We start from the raw sequence: 21,181 nt of genomic DNA on the forward strand, positions 1-21,181 counted from the left end.
GAAGTATGCTTGTATTGTATTTAGACGCTCGGGGAGCTCTGTGATGGTTTACGGGAGGCTTACTGTGCCTTTAACATCGAGGGGGAATCGAAACGAGGGTCGTGGTGTATGTGCGTGTGTGCGTGTGTGTCTGTGTCTGTGTGTGTGTGTAGAGCGATTCAGACTAAACTACTGGACCGATCTTTAAGAAATTTGACATGAGAGTTCCTGGGTATGAAATCCCCGAACGTTTTTTTCATTTTTTTGATAAATGTCTTTGATGACGTCATATCCGGCTTTTCGTGAAAGTTGAGGCGGCACTGTCACGCCCTCATTTTTCAACCAAATTGGTTGAAATTTTGGTCAAGTAATCTTCGACGAAGCCCGGACTTCGGTATTGCATTTCAGCTTGGTGGCTTAAAAATTAATTAATGACTTTGGTCATTAAAAATCTGAAAATTGTAAAAAAAAATAAAAATTTATAAAATGATCCAAATTTACGTTTATCTTATTCTCCATCATTTGCTGATTCCAAAAACATATAAATATGTTATATTCGGATTAAAAACAAGCTCTGAAAATTAAATATATAAAAATTATTATCAAAATTAAATTGTCCAAATCAATTTAAAAACACTTTCATCTTATTCCTTGTCGGTTCCTGATTCCAAAAACATATAGATATGATATGTTTGCATTAAAAACACGCTCAGAAAGTTAAAACAAAGAGAGGGACAGAAAAGCGTGCTATCCTTCTTAGCGCAACTACTACCCCGCTCTTCTTGTCAATTTCACTGCCTTTGCCATGAGCGGTGGACTGACGATGCTACGAGTATACGGTCTTGCTGAAAAATGGCATTGCGTTCAGTTTCATTCTGTGAGTTCGACAGCTACTTGACTAAATATTGTATTTTCGCCTTACGCGACTTGTTTTTTTTGTCGCGAAGCATCAACACATTTCTCTGTCAGCCTGTGTTGTTGTGTGTGTGTGTGGCGTATGTGTTTGTAAAGTAACGCATGATGCGGACAATTCCTACGGATGTGCAGGCCTATGTGCGAGTTCGTGTGTGTGTCCGTGGTTTGTGTTTCTGTGTAAACATACGTGTGCATCTATGACTGTGATCACTGTGTCTACCAATGCATGTTTTGCAACCAGAACGAAAACGACCCACGATTCGTTTTCCCGCAGAGGGTCGGTGCCGGGTAGGTAACCTAATCCCCTGGCACGATGCGGTCGGGTGGCCTCGCGCGCAACGACGAGAGACGAGAATATATACCCACACCCTTAGGAACACTGGTAGCACTGACCTTTTCTCTCAGCCTGACAGGGGTAGTGTAGGACGTGACTTTGTTTCTGCTGGTGCCAGTGAGCTGCAAGACTTTAAAACAACAGGTAAGACTTTGCCTTTGCTCGATGATTTTTTTGATATTTTTTTTTTAGCAAATGCATTTTGTAAGAAGGGCAGCAAAGATTAGCTGTCTTCTTTATTTGTGTGTGTGTGTGTGTGTGTGTGTGTGTGTGTGTGTGTGTGTGTGTGTGTGTGTGTGTGTGTGTGTGTGTGTGTGTGTGTGTGTGTGCACCACTTTTTTGCGAACAGTAGATATGTAAAAAGTGTTGTCAGTGTCAGGAAAAGCAGACTTCTTTATTTCACCTTTAAATAATTGGAAATGCTGCTTGTATTTTGTGCAAAAGGTAGATTAGTTTTTTTCTTTTTTTAAAACCTCTCCGTATACTGACGAGAAGCGGATGAGAGTCGTTTCGTGTGATGAATATCAGGCTCCAATTTAAAACATTTTTTTTAAATTTTGTAATGTGAGATATGGCATGGAACTGGAAGATTATCACACATCTCGATTCATGCAACTGTGCGAACAGTAATTTAGTAATTCGTTCCTTCATTTGTTGTTTGAGCTGATAATTAGTGTCCTGTCTTCTCTAATGTTACTGTCATATGTTTTGTACATTCTTTTGTTTCCCCTCTCTCTCTCTCTTTCTCTCTGTCTTTACCCTCTCTCCCCCTGTCTCTCTCTCCCTCTCCCCCGCCTCTCTCTCCCTCTCTCTATCTCCCTCTCTCTCTCTCTCTCTCTCTCTCTCTCTCTCTCTCTCTCTCTCTCTCTCTCTCTCTCTCTCTCTCTCATGTTTTTCTTCAATTTTCACATCATCCCTCAGTGTTTATCCGTGCGTGCGCGTGTGCATGCGTTTTGTGTGAGTGTTCATACTCTTATCTTATCAATATGAATACCACTCTTCGCCTGCATTCGTGTATTCATCTAATTATCAAAGACATTATAAGTTTATATTCCGCTCAAATGCATCTGCTTTCCAAGTTTCAAGCACACACGGATCAGTTATACTGATCGGCTGATCAAACGATAATTGCTTGAGTCGGCTAGACCCGGCGACCAGTTAATCTTAATGCGGCGTGCTTCAAAGCACAGTGATTGGGCCCGTGTAAAACATATGAAGCATAGTGTAATCCGCACATCGTACAATGTGTAATTTGTACTTACACGCGGGGTACGACAGCTATGGTAGGCCGAGGGGATCAAAAGAAATCGTAGGTTTGATATGTCATCAATTTTAGAGGCCCAGCGTTCACATAGGCCTAATGTGTGCAACGGTTTTCAATTCTCAGTATTGTTCTTGCTCTTCTTTTTCTTGTTGTTGCTATTGTTTGTCTTGTTCTTGCTCTTCTTTTTTTGTTGTTCAGTGTTGCTATTGTTTGTCTTGTTCTTGCTCGTAGTCTTTTTCTCTGCCACACAAACTTAGCTGACAATTGTGCGGTTTTTGTGGATTGGTCTCAGTCTTTCTCTCAATGTTTTAGCCCCGTCGTTTCATAGCCTTTACTCTTACCAGGCAAGTTGGCGCAGCCTATTAAATAAGCAGTCCTAATTTTCCTCAGAACTATTTTACAAATCCTCGATTGTTCACAATTACTAAACATTCTAAAATTGAAAAGAAACATTGTTTGCTTGAACTTGAAAGCCTCGACAATATATACTGTCAACGCAGGCTGCCTTTTTGTCCTGAAGTAAAACCGAAGTCTACACATAATAAACATTTCTTGGTCAACTATCTGATTGAAACAGTACACCTTTTATTTTCGTTTGATATTGAAACAAAATGGGCCTCTAAGGGACCTTTATTTCAGATTGAACTTTAAAATAAGAATAGAGGTAATAAGAAGTCGAGGAACCTAACTTTAAAAAAGTTTTTGTTTTTTTATAGTGCTGTTCTTAAAGATCCAGCTTCCGTGCGCGAAGTCCAGTTTTGGCACTTGCGGTTTACCGTACCCAGAAGATTTACTTTCAAGAAAAACAAGGCGAATGTGGCAATAATCGCCTTATCTATATCTATATACGGCTTGTGTGTGTCTGTCTGTCTGTCTGTGTGTTCACGATTCACGGCCAAAGTTCTCGATGGATCTGCTTCAAATTTGGTGGGCATATTCAGGTAGACCTCGGACACAATCGTGGAAAATTTTGAACACGTGCGTGCTCTCAGCGCGCAGCGCTGAACCGATTTTGTTTTTTCTGTACATCCATTCCCAGTAACTCTTCCTTATCTTCTCCAGTGTTTTGCGCGTATATATATCAATAACGTCACGTAAATCGCTGTTGTAGACCCGAAGGCGTCAGTCGGTGCTGTAAGCCCGGTTGAATAAAAATCGCCGAGTTGATCGTTTTCATACGTGAGGTTTAAAGGCACAATCCTTCCCGTGAAAAAAAAGAAAAAAGTTCATGTCATTATCTTAAGATCCGGCCCAGGCTTTAACATAGGACAAGGTCATCCCTCAGCTTAATCATATACCACAAATCACCAGCCTCGGTGCTTTAATTCTGTTCAGAGGCGGGGGGGGGGGGGGGGGGGGTTCAGTGTAGAATGAATTACGCGGATTGACACCAGTCAAGTAGCTTTTAAGAAATTAAAACATTAACATAATCACACTCGCATTCAGGCTGTTGATTTTTTCAGTATTTCGTGTCCCAGTCCTGTAGAGGTTTGACCTTATCCCATGTAAAAGCATGGCCAGATCTGAGATAGTGCGCCGAATGCGGCGTTTGCACGGGAAGGACTGTGCCTTTAACAAATGAAGATCAGCTTAGCCTGTTCGGCGATCTTCAGTCAGTCGGTGCTTAAAGCTCTGTTGCATGACACTTACTTGATCATTTCATGTGTTAGTTTAAACAAGTGAGGATTAGCTGCGCCTTTTTTGGGGGGCCGGGGTTCTCATTATTTTGTTTATTTTTGTTCGTAAGCGATTTCAAAAGAAGGACGCCATTACCGGCACTGCGGACTTTCTTTCTCCCCAAAGTATACTGAAACTTCACTTTCTGTCTTTCTGTCTGCCTAACCGCCTGTCCACATGTCCGCCTGTCTGTCTGTTTGTCTGCCTGTCTACCTGTCTGTGTCTATGTCTGTGTGTTCTCTGAAAGTATAAACCTCTGCAAACGTCTTCATAGTTTGTTTCCGTTTTGCATCAATCTGATAAATGTATTTTTATCTGTGCATTCGTTTATTCTATCGTGCCTCAGGTTGGGAGGAAAGGGGACAGGGGTGATTTTTTGCCGACTTAATGGTTGTTACACGACGTAAACAAGGGTACCAAGCAACACAACTGGAAACGCAACACATTACAAATTCAACCCACGCATGTAGCCTACACAGTGGTACCCTCCTTTTTTGAGCCACACACAAAAATCTGACAAAATCAGGTCTTACACAGAAAATGTCAGATATCATGCAGGTTCATACAAAAACGGGGAGGGGGTTGAGGGGAGGGCAAGTCTCTCATGTAAAAATTGTTCTGCTCACTATCCGAGGTCAGCCCAGACTTCAGACTATATCAATCCACTTGGATACATACCACAATTCAACACATCTTGACTACTCCCTGCGCAGAGTAGGATTTTTTTAATGAATTAATGTTGCAGGTCGACATAAGTGGCCTTTGAGAAATGAATCTATTGAGAGAGAAAAAAGGTCCCACTCTACACAGAAATAATCAAGTTGTTGGTTTCTGGTCTCTGTGTCTGTGTTTGTGTGTGTGTCCAAGTGTAGGGATGACCATCTCCCATGTGAAAACCTGGCCAGCAGGTCTAAGCTCGTGAGCCGAATCGTTTACACGGGAAGTGGTGTGCCTTTAAAGGAGGGTTCCACTGTAGTAATCTTACAATCTGCAATCAAGTCATGTGAGACCGTGACGGCAGCCAAGATTACGTTGCACCTTATCACACACACACACACACACAGAGCCACCCTGTCACCGTGGCTCTGGCACTGGCATATTGCGTGACCGTGCCCACTGATCGGAGAATTACGATCAGTTGCGCTTCGCAACAAAAGAAACAAGGCTTTTGTGTTTTGTTTAGCTGGCAACAACATAATCCCTCAACCATAGCGTTTGCTACTTTGAGTGGTTATGTAGTTTGAGATTTCTTTTTTTCTTTTTTTACATTTAGTCAAGTTTTGGCTAAATGTTTTAACATAGAGGGGGAATCGAGACGAGGGTCGTGGTGTATGTATGTGTGTGTGTGTGTGTGTGTGTGTGTGTGTGTGTGTGTGTGTGTGTGTGTGTGTATGTGTGTGTGTGTGTGTGTGTGTGTGTGTGTGTGTGTGTGTGTCAGTCTGTGCGTGTGTGTGTGTAGAGCGATTCAGAGTAAACTACTGGACCGATCTTTATGAAATTTTACATGAGAGTTCCTGTGTATGATATCCCCAGAATTTTTTTCATTTTTTCGATAAATGTCTTTTATGACGTCATATCCGGCTTTTTGTAAAAGTTGAGGCGGCACTGTCACACCCTCAATTTTCAATCAAATTGATTGAAATGTTGGCCAAGCAATCTTCGACGAAGGCCGGACTTCGGTATTGCATTTCAGCATGGAGGCTTACAAATTAATTAATGACTTTGGCCATTAAAAATCTGAAAATTGTAATTAAAATATTTTTTTATAAAACGATCCAAAATTACTTTTATTTTATTTTTCATTATGTTCTGATTCCAAAAACATATAAATATGTTATATTCGGATTAAAAACAAGCTCTGAAAATTAAAAATATAAAAATTATGATTAAAATTAAATTTCCGAAATCGTTTTAAAAACTATTTCATCTTATTCCTTGTCGGTTTCTGATTCCAAAAACATATAGATATGATATGTTTGGATTAAAAACACGCTCAGAAAGTTAAAACGAAGAGAGGTACAGTAAAGCGTGCTATGAAGCACAGCGCAACCGCTACCGCGCCAAACAGGCTCGTCACTTTCACTGCCTTTTGCACTAGCGGCAGACTACGTTCAGTTTCATTCTGTGAGTTCCACAGCTTGACTAAATGTAGAAATTTCGCCTTACGCGACTTGTTCTTTTTTCTTTTCTTTCTTCTTATTTATAGTTATTCTAGTCTGGCCAGTTATCGTCGAGTGTTTTGGATCAATCACCGAGGGTTGAGCGAATCTGACACCTACTCGTTCGCGCGCACTTTTTCAGCTCAGGAGATTATCCGATTTTTCTTTTGTCGTTTAAAGGGACAGTACGCCTCCCGTAAACCATCACAGATACTGTCAGGCTTTTACACACAGTACAAACACCCTTCCATTTGAACGCTCACCAAACGGGAACATCCTAGGTGCCCTACGTAAAGAGCGAGCAATTTTCAAAGAATTTATTTTTGCGTGGTTTATCTTACCCCTGAGCCATCGTGAACCCGTTTGATCCAGTTTCCCTTTTTATATTTAGTCAAGTTTTGACTAAATATTTTAACGTAGAGGGGGGAATCGAGACGAGGGTCGTGGTGTATGTGTGTGTGTCTGTCTGTCTGTCTGTCTGTGTGTGTGTGTAGAGCGATTCAGACCAAACTACTGGACCGATCTTTATGAAATTTTACATGAGAGTTCCTGGGATTGATATCCCCGAACGTTTTTTTCATTTTTTGATAAATGTCTTTGATGACGTCATATCCGGCTTTTCGTGAAAGTTGAGGCGGCACTGTCACGCTCTCATTTTTCAACCAAATTGGTTGAAATTTTGGTCAAGTAATCTTCGACGAAGCCCGGACTTCGGTATTGCATTTCAGCTTGGTGGCTTAAAAATTAATTAATGACTTTGGTCATTAAAAATCGGGAAATTGTAAAAAAAAAAAAAATTTTTATAAAACGATCCAAATTTACGTTCTTCTTATTTTCCATCATTTTCTGATTCCAAAAACATATAAATATGTTATATTTGGATTAAAAACAATCTCTGAAAATTAAATATATAAAAATTATTATCAAAATTAAATTGTCGAAATCAATTTAAAAACACTTTCATCTTATTCCTTGTCGGTTCCTGATTCCAAAAGCATATAGATATGATATGTTTGGATTAAAAACACGCTCAGAAAGTTAAAACAAAGAGAGGTACAGAAAAGCGTGCTATCCTTCTTAGCGCAACTACTACCCCGCTCTTCTTGTCAATTTCACTGCCTTTGCCATGAGCGGTGGACTGACGATGCTACGAGTATACGGTCTTGCTGAAAAATGGCATTGCGTTCAGTTTCATTCTGTGAGTTCGACAGCTACTTGACTAAATGTTGTATTTTCGCCTTACGCGACTTGTTCACAATGCAGTCGTCAGTTTGTAATTTGAATGGGGCTCGCTGTGAGCTTATCTGCAATAGCACGTTATGTACCTCTGACTTTTCACGAAAAAAACGAATGTGATTCATAAGAACTCTAGCGATGGCTTTTGACTGCCTATAAACCGTCGTCTGCTATGAAAATCACGACCTTGCGTGACCCTGCTTTCGGGCTTTTCAAACTTTCAAAACTTCGAATTCTACTGATCTTGTCTTGATGAAAAAAGAATTCTTTTATTATTTAAGAATGTTTGTGTAACAAGCTGAGAAATTATTATTTAGATTTTAAAAGTTAGGTCTAGCGCCAAAACGCACCACGGTCCGAATCATTCTGATAAGCATCGCTCCACGGCTATCGCCAGTTGAAGGGAAGTAACTCATTTTTGACCTGAGTTCAGGATGGGTCCGATTGAGATGGAGACAATCCGAAAAATTATTTCTTTGAAAATTGCTCGCTCTTTACGTAGGGCACCTAGGATGTTCCCGTTCGGTGAGTGTTCAAATAGAAGCGTGTTTGTACTGTGTGTAAAAGCCTGACAGTATCTGTGATGGTTTACGGGAGGGTTACTACCCGGGCGTGATTTCCGGTATCATAACAGCCGTCCAGCACCAAAACGAGGCGCCATTGTTGTAGCAGGCCAAGTCCACGAAAATAAATTCTTTGAAAATTTCTCACGCTCGACAGAAAGCAGCCAGGATGTTCCCGTTCGGTGAGCGTTCAAATGGAAGTATGCTTGTACTGTATGTAGACGCTCGGGGAGCTCTGTGATGGTTTACGGGAGGCTTACTGTGCCTTTAAAGGGAGTGAACTTGACAGAAAAGGTCAACGCAGAAGGGAGAGAACTTTAAATTACACAAATCAATTCGTCAACGGCAAATTCATATACAAAAATGGGACATGTTGTTATTCTTTACAATAGTTAATACGAAATAAAAAATTTCAGTCACAAAAACAACAGTCGATTTCTGGGGTTTCTTTTTTTTCGTTTAAAGGGAGATAACAACAACAAAACTCTAAACGAGGTAGAGGAAACTCTTCGCCGTTTCTATATAGTTTACAGGACTATCGCTAACTCAACCACTTTAGTCATTTCTTGAATGTGCTATTGCCCGTGCTTTTAACACCCGTACGGCAGGTGAACATAATCATCGTGTATGTGAAACGTCAGTTTTTGCCTTGTAGCTATGCATAGGACACCGCCTGAATAAGTTGTAAGGGTCTTTCAGAGCGCGGTGATATAAGATGAAATGATATACACAGCCGCTTTTTGTGTGGCGCGGACAATTTCTTTTGACTGTATGAATGGAGGATATTCGATTCGTGCATTATTGACTGTCAGGACGGGGAAATATTGGCTGTGTATAGTATTATTGACATGGCTATAAGGACTAACCGAAAGGCCCCCATGCAGGTAGCTTTTGAACATGCACATATTTGATTAAGTTGACTGGGTGTGAGCACGAACAGATCAAAGGATGAAATGGTCTTAAAAATTGCCCACCCAATCCTCTCTCTCTCTCTCTCTCTCTCTCTCTCTCTCTCTCTCTCTCTCTCTCTCTCTCTCTCTCTCTCTCTCTCTCTCTCTCTCTCTCTCTCTCTCTCTCTCTCTCTCTCTCTCCGACCGCACCTTATTGATGTAAGTTCGTTTTGAAAGAGAGAGAGAGAGAGAGAGAGAGAGAGAGAGAGAGAGAGAGAGAGAGAGAGAGCAGAAGAGAGAGAGAGAGAGAGGGAGTGGGGGCGGAGACAAAGGGAGAGGGCAAAACTCCGTTTTGATTTACAGTCTTTACAATATGCACAGAATGCCACATATAAAGAAATGGTTTTGATGTGTGTTACACCTCATTGGTCGCTTTGACCCAGATCACATGTAGACCTATTTTATATGTGGAGGTATAAAGCATGTGACCCAGACAGACAGCGCCCAGCAAGCCGCTGAGCTTACACTCCAAGACGTACTCCGAAGACATGTATATGCTGCAGAGGGAGAAAGTGAAATGCCTTTGTAAAACCTAAGGCGTCAATGTCGACATTATGAGAAAAGTTGCCACTAAGAAGTATAGAAACTGAAGGAAGGCAGAAAGGTACGGCAGGTCTCTCAAGGCGGCTGTCCTCTGTACCTCCTGCATAAACTACAAAACGTCCAAAACTCGGCAGCACGCCTCATTCTGAAAGCACGAAAACGAGATCACGCAACACCACTTCTTCACACACTGCACTGGTTACCTATTCAAGCCCGCATTGACTACAAACTGTCCACCCTCTGCTTTAACTTCTTTTCTGGCTCGTCTCCTGCTTACTTCTCTGAACTTCCTCACCGTCTATTCTCCAGCAAGACAACTCCGTGCCTCTTCTGACTGTCGCATCCTCACCATTCCACACACCAAAACCAAAACATACGGACAACGCACTTTTACTTTCTGCGCACCCACACAATGGAATTCTCTCTCCTTTCACATCCGCCACTCTCAGTCACCCCCAAGCATTCAAACGAGCACTTAAAGGCACAGTAAACCTCCTGTAAACCATCACAGATACGGTCAGGCTTTTACACACAGTACAAACACCCTTTCATTTAAACACTCACCGATTGAGAACATCCTAGGTGCCCTCCGTAAAGAGCGAACAATTTCCAAAAAGTGTTCGAGACAATCTGCAAAATTAATTATTTAAAAATTGCTCGCTCTTTACGTAGGGCACCTAGGATGTTCCCGTTTGGTGAGCGTTCAAATGGAAGGGTGTTTGTACTGTGTGTAAAAGCCTGACAGTATCTGTGATGGTTTACGGGAGGCTTACTGTCCGGGCGTGATTTTCGGTATTGAATATTCATAACAGCCGTCCAGCACCAAAACGAGGCGCCATTGTTGTAGAGGACTAAGTCCACGAAAATAAATTCTTTGAAAATTTCTCACGCTCGACAGAAAGCAGCCAGGATGTTCCCGTTCGGTGAGCGTTCAAATGGAAGTATGCTTGTACTGTATGTAGACGCTCGGGGAGCTCTGTGATGGTTTACGGGAGGCTTACTGTGCCTTTAAAACGCACCTCTTCAAGAAATACAACCCCTGATTTTGTATTCTCAGTCCATCAGTAGGCTACATGTAGTGTATTTGTTGTTTTAGTGATAATGTGATAATGTTTATAAACATCTAGGGCTGTTTTCAGTATTGTTAATAACATGTTCTGTTTGATTAAAGGCACAGTAAGCCTCCCGTAAACCATCACAGAGCTCCCCGAGCGTCTACATACAGAACAAGCATACTTCCATTTGAACGCTCACCGAACGGGAACATCCTGGCTGCTTTCTGTCGAGCGTGAGAAATTTTCAAAGAATTTATTTTCGTGGACTTGGTCCTCTACAACAATGGCGCCTCGTTTTGGTGCTGGACGGCTGTTATGATACATTTATTATTATTATTATTATTATTATTATTATTATTATTATTATTATTATTATTATTATTATTATTATTATTATTATTATTATTATTTCGGAGATTGACTTTGGTGTCAATCACAAAATTGATTTAGAAACAAATCCCACTTTGCGCAGACAGCAGCCAGACAGTATATTTTGGTATGTGTGCAAGTGGAATGATGCTCTTATCCAATGTAAACAGTCTGGACGGATCTATGGTGAATTACAAGATGGTCTCCATGGGGAGGGGTATTTTTTTTTTTTTTTTTTTTTTGCTGAACGGCCAGCCGACCACGAAGGGCCAGGGCCATATCAGGGCGGTGCTGCTTTGACATATAACGTGCGCCACACACAAGACAGAAGTCGCAGCACAGGCTTCCTGTCTCACCCAGTCACATTATTCTGACACCGGACCAACCAGTCCTAGCACTTACCCCATAATGCCAGACGCCAGGCGGAGCAGCCACTAGATTGCCAATTTTAAAGTCTTAGGTATGACCCGGCCGGGGTTCAAACCCACGACCTCCCGATCACGGGGCGGACGCCTTACCACTAGGCCAACCGTGCCGGTAGGGAAGGGTAGCTTATTCAGTTTCCCTGCATCTTATTCTTGAGTTGCTTGTTGTTGTTTGTTGTTGTTGTTGTTGTTGTCTTCCTCGATCTCAATTTAGTATTCGATTCGGACTCGGCTTCAAAAACATCCGAGATAACCTCAAAAACATGACCCCGCTGTGACCCCAAAATTTGACGAGGGTCAAACTTGGGTCACTTCGTGAGATCATCAAACCCCAAAAGTTTGCAAAGGGTCCGAGATATCCTCAACGTTAACTTTTTGTCCACGGAGTCCAGGTGATACAAAATGTATCTTCCCCATTGTAACAATTCGTAAACCACGACTTTTGCCGATCACAGCAAATTGAGTTAATGCAATCCTAGACAAGAACACTATGACAAGAGTCTGTGGCAACGAAATTACGTCATCGCCTTTCTAAAACACGTCATAGCTTCACAAGACCTCCAGCCACAGACGGTGCTCACAAAGAACAGTCACACGCCTAACTTTTTAAGTTTCTGTGACTTCGAGTGGGTATAGGCTTAACAAGGAATTCAGTCTAGGATGGCTACCTGTAATCCAACGGTGGCCCCGAGGGCAGAGGAAATCAACTGTTTGGGCAAAGTCGAAACTGCGGGGGAACCAAGGATGAGGCTGGTCAGAGAAGAGTAAGTCCAACGTTTTTACGGTGAACTTCTGTGAAAAATAAGGCATTTTCCTGCGCCGAAAATTGTCTCACTTTTTTCCCCAACGAATCACTCAATACTTACATTTATCTACAGCAAAAATGTTGCGGATGTAAATGGCAGGTGATGGCTGGTTTCTCAGATTCAAGGTTCATTGGGAAGGAAGTCTTTGGTGACATGCCTTCTGCCATCAGAAGTTCTGGTGATTACTTTAGGTCAATTATTAAACGGCACACTCTGGCACATATTGTGCAAAGGAATCCATCCTGAAGTGAGAGGGGAGGGGAGGGGGGGGGAGGCTTTGGGCAGCTGTATGCCACTAACTTGTCAAGAATAGTGTGCCAAATTCAAGGTACCAAATTTGGCAGACGAGGAAAACTTGCGCATAGTGATGAAACAGGTAAAGTCGTAGTAAAAAAGCAATAATTTTGGCTTTGAAATTCGATGCATTCCTCGCCCTAAACCTTATTCCTCTGCTCAATGGGCATAACAACATGGCGGACTGTTGACAGAGATAGCTATTAGTATTACAGGACAGTGTTCTTGACTTTGATCTTGTATAATTTCCTTCGTCTGCGATTTCGGCTGCAGCTTCTCTTCTTGCTGCTTCGAAGGCCACAGCGCCTCGATCGCTTTGACATTGTACTTCAGTTGTCCCAGTCTTGTGCGATGCCTTCCTCGCTTGTTTCGGGAGTAAATGTAGCCATTTGTGTCAGATGCCTTTCTTTCACTCTTGCTGTTGACACCTCTGAAAGCAATCATTTTGGGAGAAATTGTTCCATTTTTAGTATCTGTAGAGATGGAATGTTCCCCTTGGTTTTAAAATCCCTACTGCAACCGCAGCTTCGCAACCTATGATGCTAGCTGTTAATAAAATAATCCTCACATTCTGGTGCCTGTCTATATAGTACATGATTTGTATGTTTCCTTTGTAATCGCACACCTGAGCTTACCGGGGGGGGGGGGGGGGGTGAGAGAGAGAGAGAGAGAGAGAGAGAGAGAGAGAGAGAGAGTATTGTTCACTTGTTCTTACTCTCTCTAGCTGACACCTCCCTGATTTTACTCCGTCAAATCGCGTTCTAACTTTTCTACAAGCATATCGTGATTTTAAACTGACCAGTATTATGAAGCGCACAGTAATTTGAGTAAATAATAAATATAGTATTATATACCTTAATTTTGTATTCTTAATAAGACACTGGCGGGTTTTGTCCATGAGTGATAAGTCGGTTAGGCCGAGTGCGTTTCGTTTCACAGAATCTCAGTTTTTTCTCTCCCTGTAAAATAGGACAGATTTAAACAAGACATATTTTTGTCAGGCACAATGAAAACCAGTCATGTGTATTTAGCACAACAGAATCGTTAACGAACACTACAATACACGCTCTTCTGCTTTGGGAAAACACGGGAGGGATTCAGAATTGAAACACGATATCAAGGCTTTCAGCTTATGTAGCTGAATTGTCCAGTTTTGTCTGTTTCAGTACATCACATTTGCGGTCGATTTCATGAGATAACTAAGTTGCCTATGTTCGATTGAGATTCGATTTCGTGATGGATCAGGGTTTTTTTTCTCTCTAGAATTGATATCATGTTATCTTTCCCTGCAAGCGATTGTTGACCGTCATTCAATCGTCATTCAAAACAGAGTTGACATGGCTAATAGTAATACCGTCCTTTTTTATTTTTTTTAGTTTTTTTACCATTATGCTGTGTGTTTTGATTGTTCTGTTTTGTCGAAATACACAATGTTTCCGGTCGTTTAAAATCACCAGTTTGTTCAGACCCCTGGGAAGCTGTGTTACTTTCCTTCATTTGGGAACAGAAACACCGCAGCCGAGCAAACAAGGTGCTATGGATTGTGTTCAGAGCATTTTTTCTTCTCCGCTTCAGATTTGTTTCATTTGCCTTTGTCTTCTGTTCTTGTTGTCTTTTTGAATAGTTCATCAACAGTTTGGAGAGTGACTCTCAAATGCGCAGGTTTCTGTTTTCAAAATCAATTCATTTCTTGTTGTGTAAACGAAGGAGGAAAGAAAAGCCTATCCAGTCCATTAGCCCTGCCAGGTAAAAATATATACACATTTTCAGGGAAAACATACTATCTAAATATTACCTTTGCATCACATTTTGTTGTGACCCAGTAAAACTTAACACTAGTCAAATATCCCCGACTCAGGGCTAGGAATATTGACCATAATAAATGTCAGCATTAAAATGTACCATATTCATACAGCTAATCAGGATATGAAATGAGATGAAGGATACAAATTGTCTTATTTCTTGTAAAATATAATTTATTCATGCAGTAACATGGAGGAGATAAAGTGCCTTCTTTAATTTTGACTGTTGACTTGAGCAATAGTAGTTGTACAATCTTAAGACGTTGTGCGATGCAAGTTACACGGGACGGTCAATTCTTTTTGAAACTAATCCCAGGTCAATCAGAATTTCTGAGCCTCAGTTTCGGTCCAATCTGTAGGCTGTAAATAGGAACTTCTTCGTAAAGCCAAGAAGCTCGTAACGACCCCAGGAAGCACCCTTGGGATGTATCAAAATGATAGCGATCACGGTACCCACCATCTTCCCTAGCAACACAGCAGTGTAGAGCTAATCAGCAGCATTCACAAAAGAGGCCCGTTTCTTAGCAGCGAGATCGCCAGGTCAGTTTTTGCGAGCAAAGCTGGAACAGTTCTGGCGTTTGATTGGGACTGCTCACTGCATTTGCGGCGGCAAAGGAAAAGACTTGTCTCTGCAGATGTTCGAGCACGAGAAAACATGACGGCTGCACAGCATGCAATCACGTTGGCGACTTTTTTCCGATGTCAAAGAATCGTAGCTGGTGTTTACGTAGCACGCACACAGTCGTATTTGTAGGCGCTCTCGCCTTAACCCTTAGCAGGGACCTATATAGGTCTATGCCCTTAGCAAGCAGCTGGCTTTCTTTGCTTGCCGGAGAGAAACGCACGACAGGTCATCCCCCCCCCCCCCCCCCCCCCTGAGCATCCAATCAGCAAGGCATTGGCACCAGTACCGTACCACGTTGTCGGAGTAACATACAGTCTAGTTATGTTATGTTACGCCTAACAACGTCCTCGCTTTTGCAAATATTTAGCAAGTGATGAAGCAGTGACTAATTCTGGCAGGGAGTAACATTAATAATGAACTGTGGGTGTAGCCGTGATAGAGTACAAATGAACGCAGCGCAGACTTTATTACATTACTTATGAGGTGGTGAGAACCAGGGAGTGACACATACACTTATTCGCCTGCCGTGATGGTTCCGCGGAGGTGGGACAAGAGGAAGGAAATACAATGAATCCCCCCCCCTCCCCCTCCTGTTCAGACTACCTGACATATATATCTAGGAAAATCAAGACTTAAAAGAGAGGACATCTTGAAGAACTAAATGTGCCGATATTGTGAGCAAAAACATTAAAAGGTAGAACCTTCAAAGGGGCGAGGTCTTATATCGGAGACGGTGTACCACTGAAGATAGGGGGGGGGGGAGGACGCTGAGATATAGGTGGAACTGAAGGAAGTTTGGTTGATATTCTGCGTGTAACCGCCACCTTTTGCCTGTAGTATCAATAATTAACGCTCTTATCTGTCCGTCTTGGCTCCCGGCCCGGCTGCTGTTTGGCACGCGAGGACCTTATCGGAATGGTCAGCCATCCCTTGTATCCACACCGACCCTGTGTAGCGTATACACTCCGCGTATCGATTGTCACCCAGCCAGCTGATTGTTTGAAAACTTCAGCTTTTCTTTCTCAGCATGATGCTATAGTCTTGGCCAAACATGTCACTGATCCAGTCGGTTTTTAGTGTCTACAACGGCTTTGTGGCTCCGTTCCTCAAAGAACAATTGCTTTGTTACCTCAGTGATAATACGTATCATCGACTGTCATGGACATTCTATCTTCCTTGAATTGCTGGATTAATTCAGCAAGTTGGCTTAAAAAAAACTCAGCTTGTTTTTTTTGTTTTTTTTAACCAAAACATGTACACAAATATTGTTTGGTGTCGTCAGTTAATTCCTATGTTAAAAGACTTTGAATGCTGCAATAAATTCTTCAGTTCTTGACCAGAGAAATTACTCAGCAGTATGATCTTGAAACAGAGAGGCAGTATTGCGAATATCGAACTCTTCATATGATACTTATCTTGACTCAGTGATAACGTTCCTCAAGTTACCCGAGAGATACACTATTCCAGAAAGATACGGGATTGCAAAACGGTTCCCTATGCCTAATCAATTAATATTAGAACAGAAACTCAGTGGACATAAGGTAGAACGTTGTGAAGCCAAAAACAAAAGCACATCAGACGCATATATATATATATATACATGTATATATAAATATAACTATATATTTGATTGTGTATATATATAAATATATATATATGGCTGCGGAAAATAATACTGCCGGATTAGCGGCTCTTTCATTAACTGTCCGCTCTTATCCTCGTCAAACTGCGCGGCTTCTTGGGGCGGCATTAAGCCCTCCTTACACGCCACAGACAAACAACACGCAGACGCCAGCAACGAGATTGTGTACGCGTGAACTCCCAGAGCAAATCCAGTGCAAGTAATCTTTTAATCCGTCAGCGGGACCGTCCGCCATCTTGTCCCGCCACCGGAAGCGAGTGAAAGCCACGCCTGCGCAAGTGAGTGGTCGTCAGGGCGATCTCTATGTCAACAAGGTTGCGGGACACTTTCGTTAGTTCGATCAAGCGCGTTGGGGTTAGGCGACAATTGAATAGCAAGCGGCGAGTCAGTGGGAATGCTGTGAAGAGTATAGGCGAGACCAAACAACCCAAGTAGTAAAAGTGTATACCTACTGTCATCACAGACTAACAGGTAAGGTGTCTTTTCGCTATTGTCACTGCCTTTGAGTACTTGCGTCGCGGTATCAATTGCATTGCTTCTTTTATTGTGTGGCGACTTTGAATTTCTTTTCCTTTGGGGCTTTTTACGAATTTGCTTTTCGTGTTGGAATAACTTATGCGGCTTAGCTTCTGAAGGGTGTACTATAGAGGGCATTTAAACTGCAGAATGAACTCGGTTTCTTTGCTAGCTTTTAGCCTATAAAAGATTATTGTACACCCTTAACAATTTAGCTTTGATAATTTATTGAAAGCTTTAGGTTCCCGAGTGCTTGTTAAAAGACATATAATAATGTCAGCGGACATAAACATATTTGTGGCTTTGTGGATATCACTATAAACTTCTAATCTAGAACTTCTTTTTCTGAAGCCGGCATTTCTTTTTCAAGGTGCTAGTAGAAAACAGTGGCTTTCAAGAGTATCCGGATAGCAATCCTGAAGAAAAAAAGTTTTGTACTCAAATATATATATGCAAACTTGCCTGTAAAGGCATGAACAAAAAAGGTCTCTATTTTTTGGAAACAACGAACGCTTTATTGTGCAAGAAAAGAGTATATGGTCACCAGCAGTGTGAGTGCAGAACGATCAATGGTATCAAGAGTTAGTACGTGATTTGTCAAGGTTCTCTACTCCACACAAAAATACCAGGTCGATCTTTGCCCGGTAGTTTGCTGTGGGGGGTATCAGTAGCTATCTTTTGCTGCCAGTGTTTAGCCATCAATCACAGACCGACAAAACAGTGGTGAAGACGAACGGGCAATTTTCTCTGCCTGATATAGGCAATTTTCTTTACCGGATATAGGCACTTTTCTTTGTCCGATATATATATAGGCACTTGTCTTTGCCAGATATAAAGCAATTTTCTTTGCCAGATATATAGGCAATTTTCTTTGCCCGATATAGGCAATTTTCTTTGCCAGATATAGACGATTTTCTCTGCCAGATGTATATATTATAGGTAACTTTCCTTGCCGGGTATAGGTAATTTTTTTTGCCAGATATAAAGCAATTTTCTTAACCAGATATAGGCAATTTTCTTTACCACAGCTATAGGCAGTGTTCTTTTCTCGATATATATAGACAATTTTCTTTGTTGGATACGAGCAATGTTCGGCTTTACCAGACAAACAAACAAGAGCACTGACCGAACCTTAGAGGGGAGTAAAGAGAGATCAGTGGGTGCAGCAAATGAGTGTAAATATCAATGGAAGGTGCGTGAAAAGGAGTTTTACGATTCATTCCATGCACATTTTTCCCAGACAGTTCTGCGATATGATCAGATTAATGCATTATGGCTTAATATTACGCAATTAAGACTTCTTAATCCCTTGGTTACTGCAGACATTGCCAAAGATGGCTGCTAGTATGAACTAGTACTTGGTCACCTTTACCCTTACGGTCTCAACCGAGAGTCTACACCATAATAATTTCTTTGCTGCTAGTCATTTCCTTCAGTTTCTATCCCTGGGTGCCTTTCTCCTTCGAAACATTTAATTGGAAGTCGAAGGACCTATTTTTAAGAATAAAAGTGTTTGTTTTTTTGTTTTTTATTTGTTTTAAACAAGACTTCTTTGTCTTGTAATAAAAAGATATTCGGATTTTGATGCATGTACCCTACTGTACACTTTGGATGTTTTATTTGACATGTTTTCGTTCCACCAAAATGGGACACTGATTCTTATTTTCACGATGTGGATAAAAATGCCAGATCATCTAAGCAAATCGATCATTACAGTGACTGCTTAATACTTTTATCGGTCATATTCGTGCAGAACTTTGGAGCCAAGGCACTAACAAGTATGACTGCATGTATGCCAGGCCGTGCTCTTGGGACAAATTTGCTACCTGTCTTTTCTTGCCTTTTGAACTGATAGGCTCAGGCTGGCTTTGGCGGCTGAATAGGCGATCGAACGATATTGGGAGTGACAGTAAATTTACCTGCAGCACCTGTCCCAGTTCATCGATTTATTGACTGGCGGATCGAGTCTCTTGCCAAAATTGCAGGGTGTGTGTTAGAAGTCAGGACATTTGAATTTTCTTGAAGGGATCGAATTTATTATCTTTGACAAAACGAGTTTTGCGTTTGACGTAGGAAGAGTAAAGTTTATAAAGTGCTTTGTCTGTGGGATGTCTGTGCAAAGTACTGACACTTAATTAAAAGACATCTGATACTTTCTTCTAAGACAATATCTTCGAGAACCATGGGCAATAACAAACTCTTTCTTGTGTATTGTGTATTCTGAATTCCCATGATGTCATCAGCGCGCCTCCGTAGGATTGCATGGTTAATGGCTTGTTTTGCTTTCAGTCAAAGTTGCAATCGTTACTTTTGTGTATTACATTGAACCCTCGTTTCCATGTCCACAAATAAATCTGTTTTCTTAGAATAAAGAGTTGATTTGAGGGATTCAACCTAAACATTTAACAAAACAATTATATACAGATGATGGCCATAAACCTAGTTTTTGACCCCACTGCGGTCAAAGCACTCATCGATAAGTGGACGTTTCTGGTGGCTTGCACACAGTAAGTGCTCTGTTTACCTGGACAGCTGCTTAATGCCAGAACACGCTGGTTGATGAATGCTTGATTCTCCTTTTCTCAGACCCCTCTCTCTCTCTCTCTCTCTCTCTCTCTCTCTCTCTCTCTCTCTCTCTCTCTCTCTCTCTCTCTCAGTCTCTCTCTCTCTCTCTCAGTCTCTCTCTCTCTCTATCTGTGTCCCCTCCGCCCCGCCCCCCCCCCCCCCTTATTTTTCCTTCCTCTACCTTTTCTTCTACTCCTGTTTTCTCCTTTGTTTCTTCCCTCAGACCTCTCCACAAAGTCTTGATTCTCGACCTCGTCTAAACCTCTTGAGTTCGGACCTTCACACCTTTACAACACAGGCGATGTTCTTATGTGTACCCCACCCCTAACATACTCCCCCTCACAAGTTGACAATCAAACCACTTGAGCTAAACTGAAATCATTTTCAGCGTTTCGGGCTCTTCTGATAAGAATTATAAACCCATGTCCCGATATACAGACTTGCAGATTGAATAGAACCGCAGACGTTTTTGATAAAGGGAATACCGCACGGCGCTCTAAAGGTGTTAGCAAACTCACAAACTCACAGCTTGACTATTAACTTTACTTGAAGCGGTTCTAAAAAGAAGGTTGAATAATGTGGGCGTTGCGTTTTAACACCGCGATACTGATTTGAAAATGATAGGGTCTGTAGTAGGCCTACATGGCGATTTTATATCGATTATGGTGTTATGGAGTGCTCCCAGCTTGCTTGTTTTCAACAGTAAAAAGCGTTTGTTGACAAAGAATTGAACGCGTAGGGAGAAAACACAAAGAGGACATTGTGACAACCTTTATTTCTGAAGTAGTTATTGATTTTCCCTGAATCAGTATCAGCAGTAGGATGATTTAAAACCGTTTTACTACTTGGAAGGCAAACCTTGCGGACAATCTGAATTTTCATTTACGCTCAAGCTTCGTTTTCTGACATCAGGCCGTTAAGGGATTGTTCTTTCTAACCACCTCCTTGGTTCTCACGTAAAAATGAAATCAAACGACCCGTTCCAACGCTCTTTTCTATCCTTAGCGGATTATGACTTTATTCAGTTATTCTGCAGAAAAACAGAAATGCTGGAGAAAAACTGTTTGTTTCTGCAGCATTTCTGCAAATATGTCATCTTTCGCGAGAGCAACGTTTTTTTCTGCAGTAAAACAGTTTTACTGCAGTAAAATTGAAATCAAGAATGCTGCAGTAAAACGGTGATGTTGTTTTACTGGAGAAAAACTGTTTACACTTTTTCTTCAGCAGTTTGGCATTATTCAGTTATTCTGCAGAAAAACAGAAATGCTGGAGAAAAACTGTCTTTTCTGCAGCGTTTCTGCATAATGTCATCTTTCGCCGAAGCAACGGGTTTTTCTGGAGCAAAAAATTTTACTGCAGTAAAATTGAAATCAAGAATGCTGCAGTAAAACGGTGCTGTTGTTTTACTGCAGAAAACCTGTTTACACTTTTTCTGCAGCATTTTGCTGCAGAAAAGAACGGT

The 21,181-nt window shown here is 41.5% G+C and overlaps 1 protein-coding gene across 4 annotated transcripts in view; it reads left to right on the top strand.

The window, feature by feature from the left end:
* The first annotated feature begins 1,259 nt into the window (after positions 1-1,259).
* LOC138971200 (tektin-3-like) overlaps positions 1,260-21,181 on the top strand; it is a 38,402-nt gene continuing 18,480 nt past the window's right edge. For 2 of the 4 annotated variants that reach the window (XM_070343866.1, XM_070343865.1), the window contains exon 1: positions 12,009-12,233. In XM_070343866.1, the coding sequence (XP_070199967.1) occupies positions 12,130-12,233 (104 nt within the window). In that variant the 5' untranslated portion in view covers positions 12,009-12,129. Of the gene's footprint in view, positions 1,373-12,008; positions 12,234-16,954; positions 17,110-21,181 lie in introns of those variants that run through there. The other 2 variants (XM_070343868.1, XM_070343867.1) reach the window with 2 other exon arrangements.

The sequence above is a fragment of the Littorina saxatilis genome, linkage group LG7 (genome assembly GCF_037325665.1).
Source record: "Littorina saxatilis isolate snail1 linkage group LG7, US_GU_Lsax_2.0, whole genome shotgun sequence".
Lineage (NCBI taxonomy): Eukaryota > Metazoa > Mollusca > Gastropoda > Littorinimorpha > Littorinidae > Littorina > Littorina saxatilis.